At 49.1% G+C, this 27,138-nt stretch overlaps 1 protein-coding gene across 1 annotated transcript; it reads right to left on the reverse strand.

The window, feature by feature from the left end:
- Nucleotides 1-16,566: 16,566 nt before the first annotated feature.
- On the reverse strand, nucleotides 16,567-25,538 carry Slc45a3 (solute carrier family 45 member 3). Its single transcript, XM_032915400.1, has 5 exons — nucleotides 25,380-25,538; nucleotides 22,592-22,980; nucleotides 21,166-21,951; nucleotides 20,388-20,653; nucleotides 16,567-18,290 (listed from the first exon to the last, which is right to left on the reverse strand). The coding sequence occupies exons 2-5, from the start codon at nucleotides 22,794-22,796 to the stop codon at nucleotides 17,853-17,855; spliced, it is 1,695 nt and encodes a 564-aa protein (XP_032771291.1). The 5' UTR covers nucleotides 22,797-22,980; nucleotides 25,380-25,538; the 3' UTR covers nucleotides 16,567-17,852.
- Between the last annotated feature and the right edge of the window lie 1,600 nt (nucleotides 25,539-27,138).

Genomic DNA, 27,138 nt, shown 5'->3' on the forward strand with positions numbered 1-27,138 from the left:
CAAAATTAATCTAAATAAATAATTTTTAAAAATGAAAGTAATTAGAGGGAGCTGGAGAGATGGCTCAGTGGCAAGAGCACCGGCTGCTCTTCCAGAGGTCCTGAGTTCAAATCCCAGCAACCACATGGTGACTCACAACCATCTGTAAGGGAATCTGGTGCCCTCTTCTGGCCTGCAGACATTCATGCAGGCAGAATGCTGTATACATAATAAGTAATCTTTTTTTAAAAAAAAAAAAAAAGTAATTTGAGAGCCACCAAAATAGGACATTATGCTGTCATCACAGAAGACACTCAAAAGGACCAGTTCTTTTTTTTTCTAGGAATTTTCCTTCTTGGGCTAGTATCATGAGTGTGCTTTGCCAGAAACATAAGCAAACATGCTTGTGTCCTCCCACAATATCAGAATTCATTGAACAACAGTAAATTCACATGGTTTATGATCCACCTGTGTTGGCAGCCTGACTGAGGGGCATGCAGGGTCTTTTATTCCAATCTTAAATTACTAATACCAACCCCCGCATCACACAATAAATACATCTATATATCTGTATGCATGTGTATGGGTTACAGAATGAAGACAAGTATCAGAATGAAGAGGCTATGTCAGAGTTCAAAACCTTTCTGAAGTGGGCTGAAAGAGTCTGTGTTGGTGAGAAAACGAACCAGAGGGGCTGCTGCTGAAGCCAGGTTTGAGAGGTAAGCTATGGATTTCAGCTTTGAGGCAGAGTTAGGTGAGGGACAATGTCTTAGTCAGTGTACTATTGCTGTGAAAAGACACCGTGATCATGGCAACTCTTATTTAAAGAAAAATTTAATTGGTGCTGGCTTACAGTTTAAAAGTTGAGTGCATTAACATCGTGGCAGGAAGCATGGCGGCATACAGGCAGACATGATGCTGGAGAACTAGCCGAGAGTCCTACATCCAGATCCTCAGGCAGCTGGAAGAGAGAGACACTAGTAGAACCTTGAGCTTTTGAAATCCCAAGGCCCGCCACCCAGTGACATACTCTCTCCAAAAAGGCCACACCTACTTCAACAAGGCCACACCTCCTAATCCCTCTCAAATAGTGCCATTCCCTAATGACCAAACATTCAAATATGAGCTTGGGGGAGCAGGGAGAATTCTCATTCAAACCACCACAGACAGAAAACATCAGGTCAGGTCCAGGTCTAGACAAATGAATAGGTGGACAGATCAGCAGCCAGTTCAGCCGTGTCAACAGCACAGGACCTAGCTGAGCTGAAACTCCAGGGACAATTGGGGGAGTCCTAGATCCTTGGCATATAGAGATGATGTATTAGTCTGGGCTATGCCATCAGAGCGTCAGCTGTCCATCACTTTTAGGGTCCAGATGAGGGTGTTACATCCTTTCCTTGGTCCAGAATGACTATGACATTCCAGGACCTGGTATGGGGCTGCAGCTCTCCCTCTTTCTAAAAAGGGAGTCAAAAGTGTAGGTTTCCAGTATTCTCTCTTAGTCCTCCTGGCATGGGTAAAGGGTTCAGCTGGAGACTCAAAGCAGAGGAAGGGGCAAACACAGCTTGGAGCGGAAGAGTATTACTGGGAAGTAAGAGAGGGAGGGTCCTGAGAGAGGAAAATCATTGCCTCGCACTGCATTAAAGAAAATCTCCTGAAAGCGACGGTATTTGCAGCATTTGCTACTCTTAGCTCAGAATGCAGAACACTGCCCATCCCCCACTTCCCTTCTGTATCCATGCCAGGGAACGTAGCTTGTGACCCTGTACCCAGTAACACAGCCAGACCTTCCTTCTTCACACTTAAGGAAGGAATTCTGAATGCTAAGTTCGGTCTGTGTGTTAGTTGATTTTCTGCTGTGTGATAAAACACCGTGAGCAAGGCGCCTTAGGAAAGAGTTTACTTGGCCTTAGGGTTCTAGAGAGCTCGGGTCCGCGGTGGCGGGGAATGGCAGACACAGTGGCTGCCGCAGGATGCTAAGGGCTCACATCTTGAACTGCAAGCACAAGGCAAAGAATGTGAAATGGCACACATTTTGAATTCTCAAAGGCCATACACCAGGGACATACTTCCCTCAACAAGACCCCCTAAGTCTACCCAAACTGCACCAGCCACTGGGAACCAAGTGTTCAAGTGTCTAAGACTATGGGGACATTTATCATTCAAAGCACTGAACCCCAAAACCAACATAAAAGTTGACTCCATAAAGTTATGTGCTGTGGCATGTCCATGTCCATATGCAACACACACACACACTCACACACACACATTATAAATGCATAATTTTTTTAAAAAAGAAATTAACTTTATCATGGTGTCTCATTTCCCAATCCGGTGGTTTGAATATGCTTGGCTCAGGGAGTGGTGCTATTTGGAGGTGTGGCCTTGTTGGAGGACCTGTGTCACTGTGGGCATAGGCTTTAAGACCCTTGGCCCAGGGCTGGAGAGATGGCTCAGCGGTTAAGAGCACTGACTGTTCTTACAGAGGTCCTGAGTTCAATTCCCAGCAACCACCTGGTGGCTCACAACCATCTGAAATAAAATCCAATGCCCTCTTCTGGTGTGTCTGAAGCTACAGTGTACTCATATAAACAAAACAAAACAAAACAAAACAAAACAAAACAAAACACCTTTGTCCTAGCTCCTTGGAAGCCATTCTTTTCCTACTGGCCTTCAGATGAAGATGTAGAACTTTCAGCTCCTCTTGCGCTACACCTGCCTGGATGCTGCCATGCTCCTACCTCAATGATAATGGACAGAACCCCTGAACCTTTAAGCCAGCCCCAATTAAATGTTGTCCTTATAAGAATTGCTTTGGTCACGGTGCCTGTTCATAGCAGTAAAACCCTAACTAAAACACACTCTTACTGCATAAATAGAGCAATTATTTTTTTTCTCTGTGTAGTTCTGGATGTCCTGGAATTCACTCTGTAAACCAGGTTGACCTGGAACTCAGAGATCTGCCTGCCTCTGCCTCCCAAGAGCTGAGATTAAAGGCATGTGCCATCACGGCCTAGCCAATAGTGAAATTTTATGTTATCAATTAAAACCTTAAAAATGCTCTCATAATATACACAGAGGTTAAGGGAGCCTTCCTTTTGAAGGCTGAATACCCCAAGCCACGCTCTTACAGTGCACCTGCTAGTTCTGCCTAGATTTTTTTTCAGTACTGAGCTTGAACATGGGGTCTTAAGCATGAGCAGTAGTGCTCACCACTGAGCTATATCCCTAATCTGTTTCCTCTCTCACTAAATTGCCCATTTGGGCCTTGAACTTGGGAACTTCCCACATTAGCTCTTTAGCAGCTAAGACTACAGAGTTGAGCTCCCAGGCTCAGCTAGCTCTGTATAATTTGTTTTAAAACAGTAAAACTGTGTTGCCTTGGCTGGCCTGGAACTTGCTATGAAGACCATAACTCCCAGGCATTGCCTGCCTCTGCTTCTGGTGTGCGGCCATCACACCTGGCTTCTGCCTAAATTAAAAGCAAACAGAAACAACAGAAGCAGGCATGATTGATAAAATAGTAACTTCTCCAGCAGCAGCCTCCTAGTCCTACAAACTCCACCAGCTGAGCTGTCCCCACCTTCCAAAATGTTATTGTTTTAAAAATTAAATTTAGTTTTGTTTTATATGCATTGGTGCGAGGGTGTCAGGTCTCCTGGAACTGGAGTTACAGACAGTTGTGAGCTGACATGTAGGTGGTGGGGATTGAATCAAGGTCTTCTGGAAGAGCAGTCAGTCCTCCTAGCTGCTGAACCATCATTCTATCCCCCTAAAATATTATTTGTAGAAGGAGACAGATTCTAATGCAAGAAGTCTATTTCCAGAAATTTTCTGAATGATGCCCTGAGCCACATACAGCCACTTACTTCCTGAGATGTGTACAGTTTAATGTTCCAGGGATGGCAGGAACACAGACTAGCACCCAAAGAGAAAAGGAGGAGGTAATGGTTTACTCTGCTTCTCCCTAGCCCAGCTCCCACTATCTCAGGAGCCTCCTTCCTCCCTTTTCAAGGAAGCACCATGGAGTTTCCCTGTGCACCTTCTGAAACCCACTGCAGCAATGGCTGAGAAGATGGGTCTAGGTTGTGGTTCCCTCACCGACATGGTTCTTTATGGCTGGAGGTGTGGCTCTGTGGGAAAAAAAATTGTCTGGCATGTGTGGGGTTTGAAGTTCAGTGCTCAGAACTGAAAACGAACAATTCAAAGGGGAAAACACTTCATCCAGTTGTTTACGATTCCATAAAAAGCATGCCAGCCCATTATCACACAATAGTCCCACGAATGCGGGATCTGTGCATCCTCTGACCGGAGGAGACCAGAAGAGGGTGCCAGCTCTCCTGAAGCAGGTGGTTGTGAGACACCCAACATGGATGCTGGGAACCGAACTCAAGTCCTCTCCGTGGCTGGCAAGCACTCTTAACTGCTGAGCCATCCCTCCAGCCCCTACATATACAATCTTCATCTCCAAGGAAGGTAAGAGGTAAGTCTGCTCCAGAGCATCTGTAATTGAGGTGAGATTCGATTCTAGCTTTAGCATCTATGAGTTCTAGCTAACTTGGTGTTAGTAAGGACAGGGAGTGGCTACTATGTACTACCCAAGTCCTGTACTTCCTACACAGATAGGCTGCACAATCAGAGTTCGTCAGAGAAACAGAACTAGTAGGGAAGGTGTGTGTGTGTGTGTCTGTGTGTGTATATGGTGTGTGTGTGTGTGTGTGTGTGTGTGTGTGTGTGTATGTGTGGGTGTGTGTGTGGTGTGTGTCTGTGTGTATATGGTGTGTGTGTGTGTGTGTTGTGTATGTGTATGGTGTGTGTGTGTTTGGTATGTGTGTGTGTGGTATGTGTGTGTGGTGTGTGTCTGTGTGTGTATACGGTGTGTGTGTGTGTGTGTGTGTGTGTGTGTGTGTGTGTGTGTGTGTGTGTATGGGGTGTGTGTGTGTGTGTGTCTGTGTGTGTGTGTGTGTGTGTGTGTGTGTGTGTGTGTGTGTGTGTGTGTGTGTGTGTGTGTGTGTGTGTGTTGGTATGTGTGTGTGTGTGTGTGTGGTGTGTGTGTGTGTGTGTGTTGGTATGTGTGTGTGTGTGTGTGTGTGTGTGTGTGTGGTGTGTGTGTGGGTGTGTGTGTGTGTGTGTGTGTGTGTGTGTAGTGGTAGCCCCTGTCTGTTATCCCACTGCACTGAAGAGCCAAAGGAAGAGGATTGTTGCCATTTCCAGCCCCAGTGGCTACATAGTGAAACAATGTTTCAAAAACACCAACAAAGAGGAAGGGATGGAAGGAGGGAGGAAGAAAATTTACAATTAGAACTGAGGGCCAGTGGGGGTGGGGTGAGGTGGGGTGGTGAGGGGGTGGCTCAAGGGTTAAGCTTAGCCTTTGCTGCTCTTTCAGGAAACCCAGGGTTAGTTGCAGCACAACCAATTGTAACTTCAGTTCCAATGGATCTGGTGCCCTCTTCTGGCTCTCATGGGCACTGCATGCATGTAATACACAATATACATGCAGGCAGAAACACATAAAATAAAAATAAATAACTAAATTTTAGCTGGCAGTAGCATTACATGCCTTTAATCCCAGCACTCAGGAGGTAGAGAGAGGCAGAACTCTGAATTTGAGGCCAGCCTGATCTACAGATTAAGTTTAAGGACAGCCAGGGCTACCCAGAGAAACAATGAGGTTAGGGGGGATTGAAAGAAGTGGACCATTAGGGAGCCAGAAAGATGGCTTAGTTGTTGAATCGCTTGCCATGCTAGCACGAAGACCTGAGTCTATATTCAATTAGTGTGCACCAGTGTATGTCTCTAAACCCAGCACAGGAGAGCAGGGGGATAGACAGGCACATCCCGGAGTCAATGGTCATCTAGACTGGCCAATCAACGAATTCCACATTCCATGAGAGAGGCTTTTTCAAAAACTAAAATGGAGAGAAATAGATGAGAGAGAAAGACACACCCGTGTTGACCTCTGTCTATTTCACGTGCATAGGTACACACACACACACACACACACACACACACACACACACACACACAGACACATACATACGCACATTCAGAAAACAGATCACAAAATTATGAAGGCTGCCAAATCCTTGAATCTTTGTTTTTCCAATGCTGGAGCCTTGGGAGACCAGGGAGAGCAGCGGCATAGCGCCAGGGATGTCCCACAGCTTAAGACTCAAGACATCAATGACCAGCGCAAGGCAGTCATGCAGGAAGAAATCCTTTGTGTTCAGCTGAAGGCTCGGCCTTTGTGCTCCATTCATGCCTTTGCCTGATTGGCTGAGACTCACTCACATTAAGAAGGGCAATCTGCTGTACTTAGCTACTAGATAAATGTTAGTCTCGGCCAAAATTCCCTCATAGAAACAGAATTATCTTTTGACCAAATATCTGAGTATTTCATTCAGACACATAAAATGAATCATCATATTTGTGTGTGTGTGTGTGTGTGTGTGTGCCCCCGCACGTGCGTGCGTGCATGTTAGTGTGTTTATGGTGCAGACATGTGAGTCTGTGGTTTGGACACCACTGCCCCTGTGGGCTCAGTCAGAGGCCTAAGGAGAACATCAGTCGTCTTCCTCTGTGGCTCTCTACGGTCGGTCTCTCGCAATGCCTGAATTTCAGCTAACGGGCAAGGCTGGCGAACTAGTGAGTCCTTGTAATCCCCCTGTGCTGGGGTTACAGGCCTGCAAAGCTATGTCTGCCTTTCATGCCTGGGATCCATACTCAGGTCATCACACTTAGAGAGCACGTCCTCTTACACATTTTGTCGTCCCCAGCTCACCGTAATATTCTTAGAGGCAGGCAATGATCACTTAGGATCCTGGTTGAGAACAAGAGTGTTGCCAAATGGCTAAGTTCCTGGGACTCTGGGTAAGAAGTCAAGGCCGCCTCTGGTATCTGGCTGACCTATCCCAGCCCCTGTCCATATCCCATGATTTCTTTCTATCACTCTTCACAACTCTGAAATTTTATTTTCTATTAAAAATATAAGGCAGTTTCAGTACAGCATTACCCATATAATCCACAGACACATCTAAAATAAGCAGTTCTTTCTATAGTGTGCCGAAACAAAAGCCACAAATTCTTTTTCAAAAATGTGAAACCACTTAGCACTCCCACAGCACAATCATTTCCCCTTCCCCCTGGTTTCGCTCCTGTGGTTTGTTACCCACACTCACCCACAATTCAAAAATGTGAATGGGATATTCTAGTAGCAGATAATTCCTAAGAGTTTTGTCTGCTTTCCTGATGAGTGTGAAAAAGTCTTATGCTATCCTGCCCCGTCTCACCTGACACACACCTCTGTCCAGAGTTTCTACAAGGTATACGTCCCCTGCCTGTGGGAGCTGAGACCACGCCCACACAGCTTTTATTATGGGATATAGCTACAATTGTGCTATTTTATTGGTTACTTCTGTTAATGTCACTGTGCCTAACTTAGGAATTAAACTTCGCATATTATCTATTTGGGAAAAGAGTATATGTTATACTGGACTGGTTTGGTACTATCTGTAGTTTCAGGAATGCACTGGGCTTTTAGGACACATCTATTGTAAACAGGACAGCCGTTGTATTCCCGAACTCAGTTTAAAGGTCAGGAAAACCCACAATAAACTGTGTGTCATGCAAAGGCCAAGACAGCCTCGGCTTCAGTCTGGGCGGCTGATAGGAGTGGTCGTCTGAGGTTGCCTTCTTGTGCAGCATTTCCCCCTCCATTGTGTTTGCTCAATGGCGCATCCAGCCAAGCGCGCACATAGTAACACCGAGCTGGATGTGGGGCGGCACAGCAATGACTGAGAAGCAGGCTCCTCACCGGAAGAGCTTGGTAGGGAGCCAATGGCTGATTCCAGCTTGGGCTTTAGCATTATCTCCTCTAGGAAGTCTTCCTGGTACCGCACGCCATCTCAGCCTGGCCTAGATACCATCTATGCACGCAGCCACCTCGTCACGCATTCTGTAGCAGTGTCCGCGAACACCCATGGTCGCAGACATCCAAGAAGGTGGGGACTACATCCTCGTCTTCATCCTGTCACATAGTGGCCCCTTAAACAAATTTTTGTGTTAAAAATAGATGATTTTATCAGACAAATTTCTGCCTAATGTTCACGAACGCCACAGCAGTGTATGTGATAGACAGACAAAGAAGGGAGTAAACAACACTGGGGAACCAATAAACACAGCTTCTGGGGGGAAGAGATGAGGCAGAGGAGTTTCCACAGAAAGAGTGTCGTAAGTGCATAGGCAGGCACGTCCTACAATGAGCAGAATTTGCTTGAGTGGCAGGAAACAGCTCGTTGTGGTTAGGACAGGGTTTGAGTTAGGGAAGTAGGGGTGTGTGTGTGTGTGTGTGTGTGTGTGTGTGTGTGTGTGTGTGTGTGTGTGTGTGTGTGTGTGTGTGTGTGTGTGTGTGTGTGAAAGCGGTGGATGGAGCCATATGAGAAACATCTGGCTCGTGTGCTATGTGCAGAAGAGAGAGTCTCTAGCCAAGCATAATGGCGTGTGCCCGTGAGTCCCAGTACTAGAAAGGTATGGGCAGGATTAAAACTTCAAAGTCATCTTTGGCTGTGCACTGAACTTGGGACCAGCTTGGGTTAAGTGCTGTCTTAAAAGGCTAAAGGGGAGGAGTGAGGAGAGGGAGAAGAATAGTGTGAAGTCTCTCTCTCTCTCTTTTTTTAATTATTTATTCTTTTACGTTATGAGTGCACTGTCGCTGTCTTCAGACACACCAGAAGAGGGCATCAGATCCCATTACAGATGGTTGTGAGCCACCATGTGGTGCTGGGAATTGAACTCAGGACCTCTGGAAGAGCAGTCAGTGCTCTTAATCAGTGAGCTTTTTCTCCAGCCCAAGTGTGAAGTCTCTTCAAAGTTCTTGACTCACCGTGCTCAACCAGACACAAGAAGATCCTCGTGAGGGATATGGGTTTATAGAATCAAGGTCTTGTTATGTAGCCCAGGCTGGCCAGGCAGTTTTTAACTTTTATTTTCTGTGTATGGATATTCTGCTTGTATGTGTGTCTCTACACAATGTGTGTAACTGGTGCCTCGTGGAAGCCAGAAGAGGGCATCAGATGCCCTGGAACTAGGTTACAAATCACTGGGAGCCACCACGTGGGTGCTGGGAATCAAACCTGTGCCCTCTGGAAGAGCAGTGGGTGGTTTTAACATCTTGGCCCTCTCTTCAGTTCTACTGGGCAGGTAGTTTTACTGATACACGAGGGGCTGAGTGGACATCCACACTGTCAACGGAAGCACTCACAGTGTTCATAGCTTATTAAGTAGAGTTTTTTAAAAAATGCTCTAACCTTGTATCATAGTTTAGGTTTTGTTGCTCTGAAAAGGCACCGTGACCATGACAGCTCTTATACATAAAACACTTAACTGGGGCTGGCTCTAGGAGACCTCGAAGTCCTCCCCCACAGTGACATACCTATTCCTCCCAATAGTACCACTTCCCATGGGCCAAGCATGCCGATGTGTACATCTATGAGGGCCAAACCTAGTCAACCACAACTTGTTTTTATTTTTGTTGTTGTGAAACAAGGTTTCTCTCTGTAGCCCTGGCTGTCTTGGAACTTGCTCTCTAGACCAAGCTGGCTTTGAACTCAGAGATTTGCCTGCCTCTGCCTCTCAAGTGCTTGGGATCAAAGGCATGTGCCACCACCACCACCGGCAGGCTCAATTCCTAATTTCTACCCATATCAGGGTGCACAGCCAGTGAGAATTCTCACACAGCAAGAACAGCATCTTATGCTTCCCATTCTGGAGGTTGGGGATTTAGCTCAGTGGCAGAGCGCTTGCCTAGGAAGCGCAAAGCCCTGGGTTCGGTCCCCAGCTCCGGAAAAAAAAAAAACAAAACAAAAAAAACAAAAACCAAGATGCTTCCCATTCTGGAGCCCATCAGGTTCTCGGGGAGCAGCGATGGCTGGTGGAGGCTACTGCACTGTGGTCAGACTTTTAAAAAGTCCTGTGCCCTTAAAAAAAAAACTACCTTCTAAATTTTTAGTATTAGCTCTGTAGAAAAGTTATAAGATTTTACATCTGCTGGATGCTTGGGCTGACCTGGAATTCTCTATCCTCCTGCTTCTACCTCCCAAGAACTAGGATTTTGGGCATGTGCCTTGTGCCTGGCTCGTGGAGCCTCTAACCCATTCAGGATTTTACCCTCATGACTCTTCATGGCTGAGTCACCTAAAGGCCCATCTCCAGTGTACTGGCCTAGGTTTCAACAGATCACACTAGTCATTCACACTAGTCAGATGTCACTGCAATCAAATACCAAGAAATCTGTAGCTTGTAGTTTATGGGCTTACCCTTCCCAGAGTCCAGCTGCCTCCATGAACAGGAAGTTGACACTGACCAGCCCAGAGATCACAGAGGGTTCAGCCTACAGGAAGTGAGAACTGACTTAATTAAAGACTGAAATATGTGGGGGTTGTAAATTTGCTAAAGTCTATAGAGATGAAGTTGAGCTGAGCAACACTCCGTACACACACACACACACACACACACACACACACACACACACACACACACAGGCACACAGACACACACAGACACACATGCACACAGACACACACACACACACAGAGACAGACAGACACACACAGACACACACACACAGACACACAGACACACACACATACACACACACACACAGACAAAGAGACACAGACAGACACACACACACACACACACACAGACACACACACACACACTCACACACACACAGGCATCTGCACAAGGCCAAGTTCCAGCAAGAGCAGAACTGAGGTCAACCAGTATTGTTCCAGGTCATATCAAGCTCCCTCTAAATACACAGAGCGATCTGGTAACAGTATTGGGTATCTGAAAGTCACAGCTCCACACAGCCTTCTGTCAACAGAGACCAGACTGCCAGGTTACTGTAATCAACCCTCACCCTGAAAAACAAGGGCTTTCCCCACAGTGGTTGAAGGCGGGGGGTGCAGGGTAGGGGGGGTAACCGGAGGCTCTGCAGAGAGGGCAAAGGGCCAAAAAGGCCTGGAGTATATGGAAAACGAGACATCACGCACCCAGCACTACCCAAACCCCTTCTCCACTTCCCCAGGTAACTGTCCCATTTTGAAACTCAGGTGAGCCCAGACCCCATAGTCAAAAGAAGCTATGTCAGTTTGAAATTTCCTCCTCCACAAGAATCACTCTGTCCTCTAAACTCCCTCACCGACCGTCTGGCACTTCTCTGCAGTGGAGGAAGGTCAGCCTTTCCCTCCCCATCCCCATGAAACGCACCCATGGGGCCCAGGCCTACAAGTCACAGCGAAGGCCAGCTAGCTCATGTGTAAGACCACATCCTACCTTCTCTCCACAGCCCCCCTTCTTCCTAGCTCCTGCGTCAGTGCCCTTCCTGCTTCCCAGTGATTGGAAGTAAGTGTATGTTACATGAGGAATGTAGCTCAGATCTACAGAAGACCTCAGTCACCAACGGGAGAGGGTAACGTGTCCCCATTATTCAGAGCTTGTGTTGAAAATCTACTCTGTGACTGAGTTTCCTAAGGGTTCATTCTTCGTAAACCCCGCTGAGAAGGGAGATCTCCAGAGAGACGATAATTTTTGGCTGTAGGGGTCAGGTTCTGAGCTGATGGCCAAGCACAGCAATAACTGAATGACCAAGGTTCTTTTTTCTCTCACACTACCCTTAACACACTTGCACTCAAAGCCTCTGGACCAGGTTTCAGTTCTGTGTCAGTGTGGGAAAAATGAGGTTGATAGAATACATGTGTAAATGAAAGTTATTGGGGTGGAGAGATGGCTCAGTGGTTAAGAGCACTGACTGCTCTTCCAGAAGTCCTGAGTTCAAATCCCAGCAACCACATGGTGGCTCACAACCATGTGTAATGAGATCTGATGTCCTCTTCTGGTGTGTCTGAAGACAGCTACAGTGTACTTATATATAATAAATAAATAAATCTTATTTAAAAAAAAAAGAAAGTTATCATCTGAACGTGAATCAGAAGTTATGCTACATTTATGTTTAATGAAAGGTTTTTAAGGGGTACAGATATACCTCCAGGATATACTTCCCTAGCATATGAAAGATGCTGGGTTTAATCCCCAACATATATATATCTTGAGAGAGAAAGAGCTCAACAGTTAGGAGTACTGGCTGCTCTTCCAGAGGACCCGAGTTTGATTCCCAGCACCCTCAGAACAGAACACAGTTAGCTGAAACTCCACTTCCAAGAGCTCTGACACCATCTTCTGGCCTCTGCTGACACAACAGGCATATAGTGAACGGACATCCATGCATATGAGTCTTTTGTTTGTTTTTTGTTTGTTTGTCTTGAGGTAGGGTTTCTCTGTGTAGCCCTGGCTGCCCTGAAACTCACTCTGTAGTCCAGGCTGGCCTTGAACACAGTGATTTGCTTGTCTCTGCCTTCTGAGTGCTGGGATCAAAGGCGTGTGCCACCATACCTGGCCGACAAATACATCTTAAAAATAAAATTAAATATATATATATATTTTAGCCAGTCATGGTGGCTCCCACTTACAATCACAGAATTTTGGAGGTGGAGGCAAGAGGGTCAAAAGTTCAAGGGCAGGGCTCGATAAAATATATTGAGTCTCATATCTTATATATTTCCTTCTATATATCCAAATATTCTAAAATATAAAAAAAAAAAGGAAAAAGAAGAGAAATCAGAAATACTTTTGGTCCCAAGCATACCAGATAAAGGACACACAAACTACAATAATTTAAAGCGAATTTAATAATTTAAATAGTGTAAAGGTGTCTGATTATTAACATCCAACCAGAGAGACAGCCAGGCTGTAGCGCAGATACTACATGTTTCCCTTATGGGGTTGCAGGAATCAATCCGGCCTTCTCACAAAAACGAACATCTCTCTAGTCTGACGCAAACACCAGTTTTCAGATAGCACAAGGACAATAAGAACACGTAAGGACTAGAGACGTGGCTGCATCGTTAGTGCATTTGCTTAGTCCGCACAAAGCTCCAGTACTGGGTGAGCAGCTCTGCTGGCAAACATCTGCAATCCTAGCACTCAAAAGGTGGAAGCAAAAGGATCAAGGGGATCAGCAGTTCACGGCTGGGCTGGCGAAATGGCTTAGTCAGTGAGAATGTCTGCTGCAAAGTCTGAAGACCTGAGTTCAACTCCTAGGACCCATATGATAGAAGTACTGAGGCAATCCCGCCCCCCCCGCCCCCAACTCTCCTAGAATATAACCTCCCCCATTTACACAAAATTAATAAATGTAAAAAATAATTCCAAGTCTGAGACTGTCTCAAAAATAAATGAAAATGTGAATCGCTATGGGAACACAGACATCTCTAGCATAACCCTCCCAGTTTACTAACAGATTTCAAAGAAAAACAAAACAGAACAGAACAGTCGCTAACTACGGTTTATGAGACTTGGGAGACAGAACCCAGTGCAAAAGATGAGATTCACTTATGCCCTAACATGAAAGAAAAATATATAATTTTTCCCTAAGCTAAGGAGATGGCTCAGTAGCTAAGAGCCCTTGTTCTGCAAGCATGAGGTTCTGAGTTCAAATCCCTGGCACCCACATAAAATATCAGGCATGACTGTGTGTTTGTGTCTGTGAGTCCAGCACTGGGAAGTGAAGACAGGCAGATACCAGGAGTTCAATGGCCAGCCAGCCAGACCAGGCAAAATAGTGAGATTCAGGTTCAAGGAAAGACCCTACTTGAGCCAGGCAGTGGTGGCACTTACCTCTGGAGTCAGAGGCAAGCTGATCTCTGGAGTTTGAGGCCAGCCTGGTCTATAGAGTGAGTTCCCAAAAGAGAAATCCTGTCTCAAAAAAAAGCAAAGGGGGTTTCGGGGGGTAGCCACGAACCCCTGTCTGGAAAAATCAAATAAACAAACAAAAGACCCTACTTGAAGGCAATAAGGCAGAAAATGTGAATTCTAGTGGAAAACACCTGATGTATTGCTCTGGCCTCTCCATGTGAAACTATGGACGTTAGCACCTGTACACTAATGTGTATACATTACACACACACACACACACACACACACACACACACACACACACACACACACACACACACCAACAGCAAAAACAAAACCTGGGGCAGCAAGACATTATATACCTATGGAGGATGCAACAGAAAGGACCACCTGTGATACAGTCTTACCAAAATAAACCCTGAGTCTAATCAGCCTCTATCTTATTAGCAGTCTATGGGGCTGGGGGAGGACATTAGTCTGGGAGTATAGCACAGTGACAGAGCACTCACCAGAATACCGAAGGCCCTGGGTTCAATTCCCAGCGCCACCAAAAGAAAAAGAAAACCATCTTAAGCAGAACTGAGGAAACAGCCAGCCCAATATGGAGTGTGGGCAACACTGCAGGAAAAGCCCCATGCCTCTTAAATGGCAGGCTAAAAAGAGTAAAAAGGGGGTGAGGGGGCACCCAGGAATGTAGAAAACAATTTGGCAAAGCAACTGAAGGTAATGTTTATAAACTGGCACCTGCTTTAAACCAACTGTCGTGGTCAGTTGTGAAGAGACACCATGACCAAGGACAACATTTAATTGGGACTTCCTTACAGGTTCAGAGGTTCAGTCCATTATCATCATGAAGGAAGCATGGCGGTGTGCAGGGAGATGTGGTGCTGAAGGAGGAGCTGAGAGTTTTACATATGGGTCTGCAGGCAGCAGGAAGGAAACAACACTGGACCTGACTTGAGCTTTGGAAACCTCAAAGTCCTCCTCACCCCCACCCCCAGTGACACACTTGCTCCAACAAGGCCGCATCTCCTACTCCCTCTGAAGTAGTGACGACTAGGCATTCAAATATATGAGCCTAGACGGGCCACTCTTATTCGAACCACCGCACCAACCAACCGTAAGACCCACTCTCCTTTGGCATCTGTACCCGACCTGAATAATTAGTAACTATTCTATGCTTCGTTAGATAACACGGCTTATGGTCAAGTAATTTAAACAGTCTGTTTTTTTTTTTTTTTTTTTTTGTTCTTTTTTTTGGAGCTGGGGATTAGAACCCAGGGCCTTTCGCTTCCTAGGCAAGCGCTCTACCACTGAGCTAAATCCCCAACCCCTTAAACAGTCTGTTTTTAAGTCACGTGTGTGCATGTGTGCATGTGGGTGCCGGCAGAGGCAGAAAGAGGGTGATCAACTCCCCAAGCGCTGGAGTTACTGGAGCTTGTGGATGCTAGGCACAGAACTCTGATTCTCTGGAAGAGCAGTAAGTGCTCCTAGCCACTGAGCAAAGTCCTTTTCTTGGAGCCACATACCAAACTTTTACAAGTGAAGTAAAATGGCCTGGTATATAACTTTAAAAATAGCCCCTGTAAAGGAACTGAAACCACAGGGTTTGAGCTGTGAAGCTGGAGTCTGGTTATACCACCCGTGTTACCGTTTGACACTTTTCACAATAAAGTTAGATAACACAGAGAACTTCCTTGTAATATTTTATTGGCATTTGCATGTACCGGCTGGTGTTGTGTGACACAAGCTAGACTTACCATAGAGAAAGGAGCTTCCCCTGAGGAAACGCCTCCATGAGGTCCAGCTGAAAGGCATTTTCTCAATAGCGATCAAGGGTGGGAGGGCCTATTGTGGGTGGTACCGTCCCTGGGTTGGTGGTCTTGGGTTCTATAAGCAAGCAGGTTGAGCAAGCCCGGGGAAGCAAGCCAGTAAGTAACATCCCTCCATGGCCTCTGCATCAGCTCCTGCTTCCTGACCTGCTTGAGTTCCGGTCCTGACTTCCTTTGGTGATGAACAGCAATGTGGAGGTGTAAGCTGAATAAACCCTTTCCTCCCTAACTTGCCTCTTGGTCATGATGTTTTGTGCAGGAAATGTGTCTGTATGAGGAAGTCTGATGGGCATCAGATCACCTGGGACTGGAGTTAGTTTTGAGCTGCCTGATACAGGCCCTGGGAACCAGGCTTGGGTCCTCTTCGAGAAGAGTATGTGCTCCTAACCACTGAGCCATCTTCTCCAGCCCCATAGAAAACAGTTTCAAAAGTAAATGAGTCCTTTTGTGGGTATTAACTGTGCTGACCACTCTAAAATGTCAAGGGAAGGAGAGCCAGTCAGGGCGGAGAGCCCAGAGAGATGGCAAGGCAGGAAGGACTGGGCTTGACCAGAGGCTGCGGTTAAGAGTATGATGTGAGGGGTTGGGGATTTAGCTCAGTGGTAGAGCGCTTGCCTAGGAAGCGCAAGGCCCTGGGTTCGGTCCCCAGCTCCGAAAAAAAAAGAACCAAAAAAAAAAAAAAAAAAAAGAGTATGATGTGAAAGAACATTGTCACAGCACCATAATGCTGAAATCCCTCCTCCAAATGCCAGGCGCACTCCTAGCGACCTTGCTGTGAATGCTCCATCTTCTGTGACCCCCATTTGAAAAAGAAAACTGCGTGGCATTGCCCTTGACTCTTCCTGTCCTCTACCCTCAATCCCCTAGGCCTGCATGGTCCATGGCTCCATCTGCTGGCCACGCATGGGAACTGACGCTGCCAAAGCTAAGAGTCCCCTAGGAATGGTGTGAGGCTGGTTTTAGAATGGCTTCCTCCACCCACAGAAAAGGCAGACACATATCAAGTAAACATATACGAAGCTTTTAATTTCATCACCATAAACATTATACTCTGATTTATCACATACGGTATAAAATATTTACTCTGCTAAATAAATAAGACATAGATAACATTATTGCAATCAGCACTGAAATCCCCCCCAGACACGATGAGCTCACTGGCTCTGGCGGGGAGTACTCCTGAGTTTGTGTGAGATTTCCCCAGGCTGTGACAGATTTGCCCCAGAGGCTGAGATGGGCAGAGGCCTAAGGAAACACATTTGTGCTTAGGGTTCAACAAGCCCCACAGAGAGGTCCTGGAGCCAGTGGCTAGACTTGAAAGGGCAATCTCTTCATGGTCCGTTCCCATAGGGAGCAGCGAGCAATCAGGGAACCAATTGGGTCAAGAGAAAATTGGGATTTAGTAGGCTGTGGAGACCTTGGGTCCCATTCCACTTTCCCTCAATGGCCAGCCTTGAGTCCGGATATCTTATGGCTCTCAATCGGGAAGAATAGATTGCCCAAGGTACTGGGCGGTTTGGGGGACCACATCTATTACCCCGGAAGAGGAGTCTGGCAATATCTAGCACAGTGACCAGCTATTCCGGGGGAACCAGTTTTGGGGGATCCCACCCTACTCAACTCCTAGGCACAACGTTAAAAAGGCTGGGTATGAATTTCCTTCTCATTCGTTAATAAATAAGTTAAATATTTAAAGGCCCGTGTCAATGCAAGAGCCAACAAGCCGAGCCATTTCCTGAAACGAGTGGGGGTGGGGGGCTCAGCAGAAAGGCAGCGCTGTGGATCGCGAGGCTTCATCTTGCCCGCTAGGGTCCTTCCAACTTCCGCCCCGTGAAGCCCCGTGGAGCCCCGTGGAGCTCTGTAGAGCCCTGTAGAGGCCCATGGAGGAGAGTTTCCTACGAGAAACGCTCATGCAAGAGCCACAGCGGCAGGAACTGGACAAGGGACTTGAAGGGGAAGTTCATTCGGGCCCCCCATGCCCTTCCTCTGGTGACTCAGGCAGGAGGTTAGCCGTTCACTTGGAGCCTTGATAAAGCACCTATACAGACTGCATTTGCACCCCTGCAGAACTTCAGACCAACACCCAAGTGGGAAGCCGCCAGGAGGCCAGGCAGACTCTGAAGCCAGAGCCAAAAGCTCCAACCTGTGCAACTATACACCTCACTGCCTTAGGATGGCAGTGGAGAGCCACTCAGGGCAACAGAGACCTGAAAGAAGCCAGCTCTGCAGCCCTCTGGGGCTGAGAACCTGGGAGGCAGATCCTCTTTTTTGATGCCTCACAGAATTCTACAGTGAGTATTTGGCCAAGTCATTCTTGTCAAACACTACCTGTGTAGCAAAGTAAATGGCGACCAGACCCAAGCCTGCAGCTGATACCATATAGGCAGTGACAGAGTGGCTCAGCTGGACAATGGAGCCCATGAACAGGGACGGAGCCACCTGGGACAGTAGAAAGGCACTGTCCAGGATGGCAAGGTCCAGGCAAATGCCCCGTCCAGTAACAACCTTGGCTTCAGGTGGCTCACCCACTACCACTCGCATGGAGACATCACAGGCAGAGGCCCCACAGAGTGCAGGTGGGGGCACCAGGATGCTGCTGCCGCCAGGGCCCACGTGTCCATTGGGGAAGGGAGCTCCTGGCTTAGGGCCTAGCAAGAAGCTGGTTGTTTGGCTGTCCTCACTGCTACCACCTCCAGCGTCCCCTCGGTATTTGGGCAGGAACACCTGAGGGTGGGGACAAAAAAGGAAACAAAGGTGTGTGTATCCAGATGCAGGGATTCCCGGATCTGACAACAGGCCCTTCACTGCCTCTAACCAAGGGCTATATGAAACCAGGCAACTGGCTTTCAGGAAAAGAGAAAATCCAAAACCTGAGAGGAAAGGCTACTTGATGTGGATCTAAGCAGAACCCCTCCCCCCAGCCCTTCCAGCTCCCCCCTCAACATGGTTGGGGGAAAGGAACAAATTTGAAGCCTCTAGTCTATTCTAGCTTTTCTTAGACTATATAAGAAGTCAGTCAACATAAATCCACAGGTTGAGAAAAGTGTGGAACCCTCTCTAGAAAAGATAGGAAGAATGAAACAGACAGAAGGGAGACACAGAAAAGGGGGGGAGTGCCGAAAGGAGGCATTTGTGAGGTCTCCAGTTCCACACAGACTACCTCAACCCCCTGTACACACTTTCTTCACTGGGCCATAGGGAAGAAGACCTCCATAGAAGTCTTCACTGTCTGCCCCTCTAGGGTCCAGACCTGACTGGAGAAAACCATCTGACATGAGGTCACTGCCTTGGCCTCTGGCCAGGGAGAGCTCAATAATTGGGTCTGCAAAAGGGAGAGGCAGCAGGAAGATCTTTTTTGGTGACCTCTGCAGCCCAGCTGCCTGACCCTGAAATTTTTTCAGTTTCTTCCTGTAGGCTGCCTGAGACTAGAGAACACATTATCTGTCTGACCACCCCAACCCCAACCCCAAGCCCCAGCGGCCTGGGGTGTCTAACTGAAGGACAAGACAAGGCCTCAGCCCATACTGGTCCCTGTGCCAGGCAGTGTCTAGCACAGAAGGCTGACGGGGCTGGCTGCACCAGAGAAGCTCCCAGGCAATGCCAGAGAAACACACAACTTGTCAACTCATCCCGTAACTCAGGAAGTAGTAAAGGACAGTTGGACAGTATTCAGGTCCAAGCCTGTTCCCAGCTGATGCTATAGACCCCTTTTTCCTATCTGTCATCCAAGGAAAGACCAGTAAGGCTGCCTACCAACCAGAGATGTCCCTGAGGGCAGACCTGCTCCTCAGTACAGAGAGGAAGGTTAGTCCTGGCCTAACTGCTCAAGCCTCATCTTTGGACGGCAGTTTTTAAAGCCCCAGCCCAGAGCTCCATGAAAGCCAACAGGAGGGACCAGGTTCCCATTACCAGCCCAGTCCCCACCACCCTGCAAATTACTGCCCAACAAGCCAGCCTACTAGCTGCAGCCTGGGCCAGGTCGTTCCTAACTCTGAAAACTCTAGTAGGGAAGGGCTGTGGCCTCTCCCCTAATCTTCTGGTGGAGTTCTGAATCCAGGTCCTTAAGCTCAGTGAGGACAGTGCCGGAGACAGGGTGAGCATGCTGTTTAAGTCAGGACACCTCCCAAGGAAGAGGGCCTTCTGCAGGGACTGGTTAGCGTGGAGTGAACAAGATGCCAGCGCCCCCAACACCCCCCCAACACCCCCAACACCCCCCCAACACCCCCCAGTACCCCCCAACCCACAGTTTATTCCTCAGGTAAAGAAAGTCAGTATGTCAGGCTCAGATGTGCACTGAGTGGGATTGAGGAAAACGGTGGATGCAAAAGAGGAAAGCAGGGAGAGAAGAGGGACAGAGAGGGACACAGGATTAGAAGGTAAACTAGAAAGAGGGGCAGGAAGAAGCCTCCTCCATCTTGCAGCAAGGGGGACACAGATTGATCACATTGCCTCTCTGCAAGAATAGCTAAGGCCAGGCTATTCCCACCGCCACCTGCTGCAGCCACACGCCAGGGACCCACACTCCACCTCTGGATATAATAATGCAGCCCTGAATAAAGGACTTCCGTGGTATGCTTACTCTCCAGGATGCCTATCGAGGGCTGCCCTTCCTGCAATCATCCACTCAAGTGCTTTCTAGTTCTAAAGCCAGGAAGTCATTCCTAGAATCTAATCCACACTTCTTCAGTGGCCGTAGCCTCTGGCCCCAGCTGTCCTCTCTGGTCGGAGAAAGCCAAGTCTTTTCCAACGTCTCTTATCAGACACCACATTCTCAGCCGCCCCCCCTACCCCCCCCCCCCCGAACCTAGCCAATGGGAGTACCTGCTTCTCACGATGGTAGAGGGGGGCGAGCGTGTAAGGCAGGATCTGCAAGGCTGAGAAGGTGAACCCGGTGAGGGCAGCTGAGGCTGTCACTACGACCACGCTGTGGGACAGGCACGTGGCAGCGGCAGCCACGGGAAAGGTCATCACACTGGCCAGGTAGACTGACCGTGTGCCGAACTTCTGTACCAGCCTGTCCATGACCAGGGAGAAGAACAGGGAGATGGCACACTGCAGGAAGAGCCCCAGGCTGCCCATTCGAATGCCTGGGGGGGTAGGGAAGAAGTGGGGTAAGGACCCTACACAATCTGGGGGAGCTAGACACTAGTATCCAGGGGCATCCACTTCCCAGTCCCTCCCCACCTGCCTGCAAGACCGCATCTAGATTGCAATTAGCGAATGTGGCCCGGGGCTGTTGAAGGACAAGGTGCCAGATGTGTAAGGGAGGAGGGGGTGAGGATCACAAAATGGCCCCCACACTGGCTCTAAGACAGTTCTGTGGAATGCCGAACTAGAAGGCATGGTGAGGAAAGCAAGCAGAAGAGCAAAGGCCCCGTGGAACTGGAGTCACACAGACCTAGTAGCCCTAATGAGACAACAAAGAGGGCAGCTGTGCTCATGAACCACCGCACATAGATCCTTTTTCCTTTACTGACAGGAGGCTGGGGCCCAGAGAGTAGTCATCAGCCACAGTCCAGGCTGTGAGCATTTCCCAACCCTGGCCTGTCCTCTACAGGACAGCGGCCAACAGCGGTTCCCACTGGTGCCAAAGACTCACCTTCATCATAGTGTCTCCGGGCCTCGGTGCCTGGCTCTGCTCTGGGGACACCCTGGTACAGCCCCTCTCCCACGAAGTCCGTGTAGAACAGTGTGAAAGTCATAAGTGCCATCCAGCTGCACAGCTCGGCCACAAAGAGCCGGCGCAGGGTGCGAGGCATTCGGCAGCACAGCTGGTGCAGCCGGGGAAACAGGGTACCCAGATTCCGGAAAGCCAGGCCAGCATGGCATGGGCAGCACCGGCGTGACACGGAGGGGACCAACAACCCTTCTGCTGGCTCGGGTGGGCCAAGGACTGCCTCCTCGGCCACAAGCAGAGTGGCTGCCACACAGATGAGAAAAATGAGGGTGAGGAGGCCGAAGAGGCATTCTTCCTGAGTGCCTAGGTAGGGGGCCAGGGCGCTGGTGTCCCAGTCAATGGCAGGTAAGAGGTAGCCCAGGCAGCCCCCGAGGCTGATCATGAAGGCATAGACAGAGAAGGCTTGGCGGCAGTGGTCTGGGTCCCGGAAGAGGTCGGAGAGTAAGGCCTCCAGTGGGGTGAAGCACACCTGGCCGCAAAAGTCCAGTAGCCCCACTCCCAAGATGAGCAGGGCCAACTCCAGGGGCCTAGTATCTGAACACAGTAGCCCTGCCAGCCAGCCGGCCCTCGGGATGAGGAAGAGGCTTAGCAGGACACCCAGGGACAGAGCCCAGATAAAGGGTCTCCGGCGGCCATAGCGCCCACGCCACTGGTCACTGGCTGAGCCTAGGAGTGGAACAGAAACCAGGCCCAGCACTGGGCCAATACCTGCAAGGACAAACAGCACAAATCAGTAGCCGGACAAAGGGACAAGAGGGACACAGCAGGTCACATGGAGGCAAGCCCCCATCCAGCATTCACAGGGGCTCTGCTCCTCTCAGTGTGGGTATTATAAACAGCTTGTTTTCAGAGGAGGGAATGGCAGCCATGCCACACCTGAGAGGCGATATTTACGCAAAGACTTGGGTCTGCCACGGGTTAGAAGCAGGGTTTCTATAAGCAGCCAGACCCCAGAGCCTGCATCCTCATGAGCCATCCTTTCCCTGAGAGAGGAAAGCCACAGAGTAGCCACTGACCTCCTGTGGCTCTTGACAAGTTTGGTCGCAGTATCAGAAGCCTGTCCCATGCCCAGGAAAGAGAACCCTGCTTGGGAGACCGTGGTGAAGTCCCAGTTCTACTGCTCAGCAGATACAGCAGCTGGGTTAAATAAGACAAGCCTAGTCTTCCCGAAGCATCCTTTCCCATGTGTGTAGAGTGGATTGTCCTTAAGGGCTTCGGGGTGTAAATGAGAACTAGTAATGCCCTCCCCAAGCCCTGCCTTCTGAACCACTCCCTGGGCAAGAGAAATGCTGCCTACAGCCCAGCCCTGGGCACTAGAGCAAGGAAAAAGGAAGATGGAGTGACTCACCCAACACCATGGTCATGAACTTTTCCTCTACCCCTACTTCCAGCAGAAGGGGTGGCACATAGGTAATGCCAGCAGCCAGGCACACCTCCAGGCCGAAGGTTAGCAGGTTGACCAGCAGGAGCTGGGCTTTCCGATGCCTTAGCAGACGGCTGGCCCACAGCCTCTGGATCATGATGGACAGGGTGGTTAGGGGTCCGGGGGCCATTCACACACTCCACAGCTGTTTTGAGTCAGCCCTGCCGTGGCTTCTCCTCCTTGCTAGCACCAACCTCCGAGGGTGCAGCCAGGCTCCCATTTCGGCCAGCCCTGGAGTACCACTTCGGCATCTCATCCCAACACGTCACCATCTAGTGCCTTGCTTGATGGGGACACATCTCGTCAGTCGGACCCTAGAAGGGCAGGACAGTCACAGTCACATGACTCCAGGATTTGCTTCACATACTCTGAATCCTGCTCGTCTGCAGGCCTGTGATGTAGTCCTATGCCCCGGTGCCCCTGACCCGGAAGCTCTGTCAAGAGGCTCGTGTTAATATTTCGGTCTAGCATGATGTAATTAATAAGAAAAATTACATTTGAACCTCAGCACAGCCCAAGGCCAAGCAGAGGTCATTCACTCTCTTCCGAAGCATCTCTGCGACTGCCCCTTTTGGAGGAACTCAGGACTGGCTCTCAAGGTGGCCGGGGATACCCTCTGCCACGCCCAATTCATTTGCTCTGCTCTCCAACTTTCCAAGCGGAGCCACTCGACTCTTGCGTGACGCTATGAGTTTGGGTCCCCAGCAGCGTTTTGGCTGGGAATGGTAGTAATTCATTTAATCCCCATAATCCAAGGCCTGGAAGGTGGAAGCAAGGATCCCAGGAACGGCCAGCGGAATCGGGGAAGCCCAGCTTCAGCGGAAGATGGATTCTCAGAAAATGAGTTGGAGAGATGGCTACTGAAGGGGCCGTCTGATTACCAATCTCCGGCCTCTGCGCACATATATACATAGACGCATGAACTGAATGTATGGAAACATTAGATACACAGAGACAGACACACACACATGCACACACAAATATTTTCAGTCAGGGGCAGGGGCGGCTCAGTTGGCAAAGTGCCTGATACAAAAAAAAAACAAAACAAAACAAAAACGAACAAAACAAACAAACAAACAAAAAAACAAAAAAAAAACTTAAAAAAAAAAAAAGACCCCAGCACACGAAAAAGCCACTATGGCTGCACTTGTCTAACCCAGTGCCGGGGTGGAGGGGTGGAGTCTGGCAGATGGCTGTAACTCATTGGCCAGCCAGTCTAGCCAATGGGTGAGTTCCAAGCTCAGCCATAGGCCTGGTCTCAAAAACCAAAATCCAGTGTCAGGGAAGACATCCGGGAGTTGACTGCTGGCCTCTCCTCGTGTAGACAAATGCACAGAGCAGGTACACCACTGTGTGCACAGAACATTCTACAAAGGAAAACAAAGGGGTACTTCCTAGTCTCTCCTTCCTGGCCCCGAGCCATGACACACGGTAACCCCACACTCCAGGACAGAGACGAGAGGGAAGAAGGAAGGATACAGTTCCTTAAGTGGGGGTTCAACCTGTCACCGACACAGAGTTCCTCTTGGGGAGCCTAAGCCCAAGAATCTCTCCCTTGAGTTTTCCCTCAAGTTCACAGGAGGCAACACACACATATCACTTCCCAGTTGTCACAACCAGCTGGGACCATTCCTCAACCCCTGCCTTACACGGGACATGATCCAAGATCTCAACAGTTCTATATTAATTGGTGGCATCTGAGAGGATGCCAAGGAGCCCTGAGCTGGTGGGAAGCTGGCACTTCCTAGTTGACCTCTGGCCCCTACTCACACAAACAGGAACGTACAGCACAGCCTAGCCAGTTACTGGGTCTGCTGGGTAAGCAACCTCCAGGGCTTGCCTCCTGGAGATAGCACCGTTGCTGCCTGCTATGCAAACTGTGAGAGTAGGGACAAGGTGGGGTAGCCCTACAATTCCAGCACTTGTAATGCTGAAGCAGGAAATGATTCAAGGTCAGCCTGAACTACACAGTGAGCCTCTATGTTAAAGACGGGGCTCTGTGTAAAGTAGTGCCTAACATATATAAAGCCTTGGGTTCAATCCTGCACCACACACACACACACACACACACACACACACACACACACACACACACACACACACACACTTCAAATCAGCATCAAAGTGTTCTAAGAAACTGGGGGACGGAGGACAGGCCCTGTTAAGAAAAGCTTAGAGACTGCTAACCTCCATTTATCCCAAATGAAAAAGCAGGAGACCAAACTATACCCCCGGACACCTTCCTACTCCTCACTAATCAACCCTATGACTGGTGAAGAGGAGGAGGCCTGAGGAGGCTGCAGCTCCCTCTGAACATCTTCTTTCCTAGCTTCACTAGCTCAGGATAAAAGGCCCTTTTACCTTCCCTGCTAACACCAGGCCCCATGGGGTTCCTGTGCCCTTCCTGTCACAAAGCATGTCACGGGTGTTGAGCTGAGCCTCAGAGAGACCAGGCACTATGGGCCAACCTGAGTTAGACCTGTCCATTCCATATTGGCCCTGCCTCTGGGGCTAGAGAGATGGCTCAGCAGTTAAGAGCACTGGCTGCTCTTCCAGAGGTCCTGAGTTCAACTCCCAGCAACCACAGGTTGGCTCACTGAACCCCTCTGAGGCTCGGCTGCTGAAAAGACTAGGAAAAGTAGGACTAGAGATAAATCTAGGTACCAGAGAGCTCCCTCCCCAAAGTTCATAAAAAGGAAGATAAAATACTGACCCACACAGTCCTGGAGTGGAGTCAGACAGACCTCAGTGTTAACTGGGCTACTCTGGGGTTCAGTTTGGCTCCTCTCCCTTTCCCAGTGATCCAGAGAGAAAGCTTCCCAAGCCTTACCAGAGCAGGCTCTGGGGCAAAAGACTTCTAACCATTCTACTCTCCACCCTCAGTCTGGGAGGGACTGGGGCTCTCACCTGTGCTGGGTTTAAGGGATCAGGTCCTCCTTGAGCAAATAGAGACTTTGCCAGACCCAACCTCACCCATAAACCTGCCCTCACTCTCTAAATCCTGCATTCACCTCACCTGCCTTCCCTCCAGGCAGCTCTCCCTCAGTCTTCCAGCACTTTTGTGAGTAGGAACGGGAGCTCATAGGATACAGGATAATAGGAGCATGCGCGTTTCCCGCACCCTCCTACAACTCAGGCAGATTCTGAGCCACAGTGCTTCTCTCTACCCCATAGAGATACTCTATCTGGTATTGGGGTCTGGACCGGGGGCACACACAACCCATAGATATGAGTGGGATAGAAGGTAGGTAGGTTCCAGATCCCTGTACTTCAAGTCCTGAGCCCCCCCCTTCCCTCTTTTCATATCTACTCTGCCCTTGGAGATGCAGACACTCCTGAGAACCCAACTTTTCTGAGCCCAGAATTACACAAGGAATTTCAACCCCCCCAAAAGAACATTGTCTCCCTTCCTTCTTATCTTCAATGTCCCACTCTCAATGTCCTCCCTGCTCCCACTATGCCAACCCTATGGCAGACTCCCCGCACTGACTCCAGCTGACAGAATTACCCACAGGGCCCTTTGCCCTGGATACCAAGACAGAGGCTCGGGGCCACTCTGGCAGCAGCAGCAGCAGCAGCAGCAGCAGCAGCAGCAGCAGCAGCAGCACACCGTGCTCTCATCAAAGTTGAAGAGAGACAGATCACAGTCGCCCCTTCCAGTCTGGACTTCCCCCATCTTCTTGGAGTTAATGAACGCAGGCAAGGGGACAGGGGACTAACTCAGCCTCCTCAGAGACTTTCCCAATTCTCTTCCCCCACTACTTCTGGAGCACTTGGTCTGGCAAACAGAAGATCAACCAGTGAGCCAGCCTCAGACTGCTTACCTGGAGAGAAGGGGGGCAGGAAGAGGAGGGCAGAGGAGGGCTGACCAGGGTCATGGGAGGAAGGACAAGCATGGGTAGCCTTGCGCGTACGGAAATCCTTCTCAAGCTTCAAACTTCTCCCCTCCTCTGTTGGCCTCCATGGCTCAGCCAGAAGGCCAGAAAAACTACGTGGATGTTCTGGGGATCGGAACTAAAGCCTAGAAAGACAGGGTGGGGAGTGTCTGTGAACCTGGACTCTATACAGTTGTGTGAACTTTAAGAGGTAACACACAAACCTCAAGGCAGGCAACTCTTTGACACCCACCCAGCAAGCCTAGGGACCTGGGAAATGTGTGTGCAAAGAATGGATGCATAGCTGCGGCAGAGGGGGCTGTTTAAGGGACAGAAAGCCTGTCTTCCTCCCATCACACCTAGGAGATGCCTAGCCAGAAGCCCAGTAAGGGGCACCAGATCAACGCGACTGGCCCGGAATGTTTCCACGTCACGTCGCCCCCAGCAGGCAGCCTAGGGAAGTGAAACAGTCACAGGAACAAACTCGAACTGAACTTTGTCCAAAAACTCAAAAGACAGAGTGGAGGCCAGCACAGGAAAGTGACCCCAGTGAGCAGAGCCCTTCGCAGCTCAGTAAGGGAAGGGAGGATCAGAGGA

The sequence above is a fragment of the Rattus rattus genome, chromosome 10, assembly GCF_011064425.1.
Source record: "Rattus rattus isolate New Zealand chromosome 10, Rrattus_CSIRO_v1, whole genome shotgun sequence".
Classification (NCBI taxonomy): Eukaryota; Metazoa; Chordata; class Mammalia; order Rodentia; family Muridae; genus Rattus; species Rattus rattus.